This window comes from Cupressus sempervirens, chromosome 5 (genome assembly GCF_028749045.1).
Source record: "Cupressus sempervirens isolate cs-2001-9-10 chromosome 5, ASM2874904v1, whole genome shotgun sequence".
Lineage (NCBI taxonomy): Eukaryota > Viridiplantae > Streptophyta > Pinopsida > Cupressales > Cupressaceae > Cupressus > Cupressus sempervirens.
In genome coordinates, this window is record NC_143122.1 from 1006692045 (window position 1) to 1006695514 (window position 3470).

At 33.7% G+C, this 3470-nt stretch overlaps 1 protein-coding gene across 2 annotated transcripts; it reads left to right on the forward strand.

Annotated features, from left to right (window-relative positions):
• Positions 1-908: 908 nt before the first annotated feature.
• Positions 909-1743, forward strand: LOC149559337 (uncharacterized). Of its 2 annotated transcripts, none has more exons than XM_089833270.1 (2): positions 909-1063; positions 1198-1743. In XM_089833270.1, exon 2 carries the CDS (start codon positions 1211-1213, stop codon positions 1418-1420), a length of 210 nt encoding a protein of 69 aa, XP_089689396.1. In that variant the 5' UTR covers positions 909-1063; positions 1198-1210; the 3' UTR covers positions 1421-1743. The 2 variants fall into 2 exon arrangements, with proteins under 2 accessions (XP_089689396.1, XP_089689397.1); XM_089833271.1 differs by having other exon boundaries at positions 918-1112.
• The last annotated feature ends 1727 nt before the right edge of the window (positions 1744-3470 follow it).

Consider the following 3470-nt stretch of genomic DNA (forward strand, 5'->3'; position numbering starts at 1 on the left):
TACCAGATTAATATATTTTATAAAGAAAAGCTGAACACATAATAACTATTTCAGAACATCAATTCAAATCAATAATATACAACATGCTAATGACAGATCTTTATATGTTTTATCTGCCTAGTTTTCAATCAGTTATTTTTATGTATGTTTAAATACTAAGCTATGTGGTCGTTTCTTATTTCAAATTTTGTTTGCTATCTTGATGTTCTAAGATGAAAATTTATTTTCTTGGACATTCAACTGAGTTTGAATTAGAAGCTGATCTGTTTTTTTAATCTGCTTTGTCTGAAGAGTTTGAGAATATGCTTAGAACTTAAATGCTGATTTAGCACTAGTCTAGTTTGTTTCAACACTTCATGAATGATGAAGCTGTCATGAAGATCACTGAATCAGCCACTGGTTCTAAAGTTTGCAATATATGTTATCTGTATATCGAACATAAACTAATAATAGAATATAAACCAAAAATACATTCCCTTCCTTACAATACGGAGGGACTCATGCTCCGACAGAGCTCTTGTTTAATTATATATTTCTTTAAAAAAATACATATACAACTCATTTATACCAATTCCCTTTCTTTTTGAACTTTTCCCTCACTATGCATCTATAGAAATTGATAGTCAAAAAAGGGATGGTCATGGGCCATTGAAAACCCTAGCCCACACTCTAAATAATAAATAATACATTTAAAATACAAAGGGTCAAAAAAGCAAAAGAATCAAACAGCAATGAATAGAACCCCGGCCCTTTATTGTCCCGCATATAGTCCTCAGGCAATACAAGGTGGAGATTCATTCCATTAACCTTGGAATTCATCTGCGCCGTTCTGTATACAAATATTTCGGCTCTATAAACGATGAATCCAGTTCATTCACACTGCGCTGTCCTTACATCTGATGACAGCTGGCCCGAATTTGTGGTTAATGGCAGACAAATGTCTAGTCTGGATATATTCCAAATTTGCGCTCCTCCCTCAGCCCGCCTAGAAAAAAATAAGGCACCGACAGAAGAAAGGAGAGAAAGAGAATCGCATCTTGCTGTGAATTAGCTTCCTTTGCACGTCTGGAATTCCTTTTCGCCTTTCAAATCTTGCCATTCTTCACCAGCTCGTTGGATTTCATTTCTCAGATCTTCATCTTTTCTTTCCGTTTGGTTTCTATTTCTCAGATCTTAGTCATTTCGTTTCATTTGCAGTTGCGGTAAAGCCATGGCGGATTGGGCTCCTGTTGTAGTAGGCTTCATACTGTTCATTTTGCTTTCGCCGGGGCTGCTTTTTACGATGCCAGGAAGATCCAAGGCGGTGGAGTTCGCCAGCTTCCATACCAGCGGCAAGGCCATTGTTGTTCATACGCTGCTTTTCTTCACCGTCTTTACTATTCTACTCTTGGCGATAAAGATCCATATTTACACGGGCTAAAATTGCCGTAATGTAGGTCTTACGGAGCAACTTCGCTCAGATTTTGAACCTTTTTTGAATGTAAGGATTTTGTACTGCATACTATGTTCTTCTTTACTATCGTAATCTTCTTTTCGTTCATACTCTGCTCTCTTCTTAACTGTCTTTAGTATTCTACTGTTGGCGATAAAGATCCATAGTTCTACCGGCTCAAATGGCCGGAGTGCAGGGCTTTACCGAGCAACTTTGCTCAGATTTTGTAGCTTTTTAAAATATAAGGGTTTTTGGCTGTCCATTGTTATAATCTTATATGTTGTAATAAATGTTTTCCTTTGTGAGGCAAACGATTCCATCCTTTGGCGTATGGTGTTACATGGAAATGCAACATTTGTGTGTTTAGAGTTTTCAAACGATATGGTGATGCAGTTTCTGTGGTTAGGGTTTTAAAACCAGATAATGTTGTACGGTTGCTTAAGTTAGGGTTTAAATCATGTAAGAGGCGCTTAAGGAAGGGTTTTGAACTAATGTTGTACAGATTCATTTTTTCACTGTCTTGTTTTTGAAATTTCCAGAAGATTGGGAGTGGCATCCATGAAATTTAGATGAATTAATGTTAAAATAACTATGGAGCAGTTATGTAATGTTGGTAATTAAGTTATTAGTAATAAAATTAGAACTTTTAGTTCTTAAGGACATCTGAATCTTGATGCACATTGATTTAAAAGTTAGATGCCTCTAAAAATAGTACTTTTGAGTGATCGTCCTTCGGTTTTGAAAGTGACACATGGGCAATCATTAGGATTTAAATATTATTTGATAGCATTCTAATTATATTGAGAGTGATGTACGAGTATTAGACAACAATGAATTGGTTATAAAAGGTCAACAAGGGCTGCAAGAGCTAGAGTCCCTTGCTTTTGGTGAAAAAATAGATGATTGTTTTAGTGATTGATTTGTCAAATTTTGTATTAATTATATATATATTTAAAAATATCAATTGGTAAGTATCCAATTAGAACATAATGTGCAAATATATAGTGTGGATAAGATCCAATGCATTTCTTACAAACAATTTTATGGCAACAAAATCAATACTAGTTATTGTAAATAAATTTATTTTAAGATAGACAATAATAAAATAATTGTATATACTTATTTTATTATATATTCATAGTTGAAATTTTTGGGGAAATTAATGTTGAATAGAAAAAGCAAGTTATGTTGTGTGCAAAATAATAATAATTATATTTGTTTGTTAAGCAAAATTTCAACATTGGAATAGAGTAGGAACCAAGGATCATCCATTTCGTACAATCTTTAAACACAGAAAAAAGAAGAACATTCATTTACTTCTTCAAAGAGAGGCAAATAAACTTTGCATGGTCTTACGCAGACATGCTCGGGTTAGATCCAATTCTAATCTTTCATCATCTCAACATTTTTCCAGAGGCCAAGCCAGTAAATTGAATGGCTCACAAAGAGCCCACCAAGGATCAAGTCTTGCTGAATGCAAGGTCCAAAGACATCAAAAAGGGATGAGGTTGGGATCGTGCTTCAGACGAATATGGCAGTGTGGATGTTCTTCAGTCCTTCGCTCTTAGCCGAAGAGGTTTCAGGCATGTGTAGGCCCGTATTGGGTACCTAAAAAATCTTTGTGGATGACCTCCATAAAAAAAAAAAAACATATTTCATTGCAAAATAAAATCTAATAAATAAACAATAGTTATAATAATGTATGAACTTGAAGAAATTTGAACTTTTTATTTGAAATAAAATCAACAATATTGAAAGGAATATGCAATATAGGCCATAATATTTTAAGGACATAAGCAACAATATTCTTCATTTGTTAAGAGGGAAAATGGTAAAAAAATGCATCGAAACACCTTGGTAAATCCCAAAACAATTACACAAAAAATAGTTAAGACCATTGTTATTGCTTGTGCTCAGAGAAAAAAAATAAAATGAGGAATTTTTATAGAATATTTTTGAAGGCATTGTTAACATCTAAACATGAGGCTACAAACCTTTAAAAAATTAATATCTACCTAAAAATCATTGTGGAAAGAAT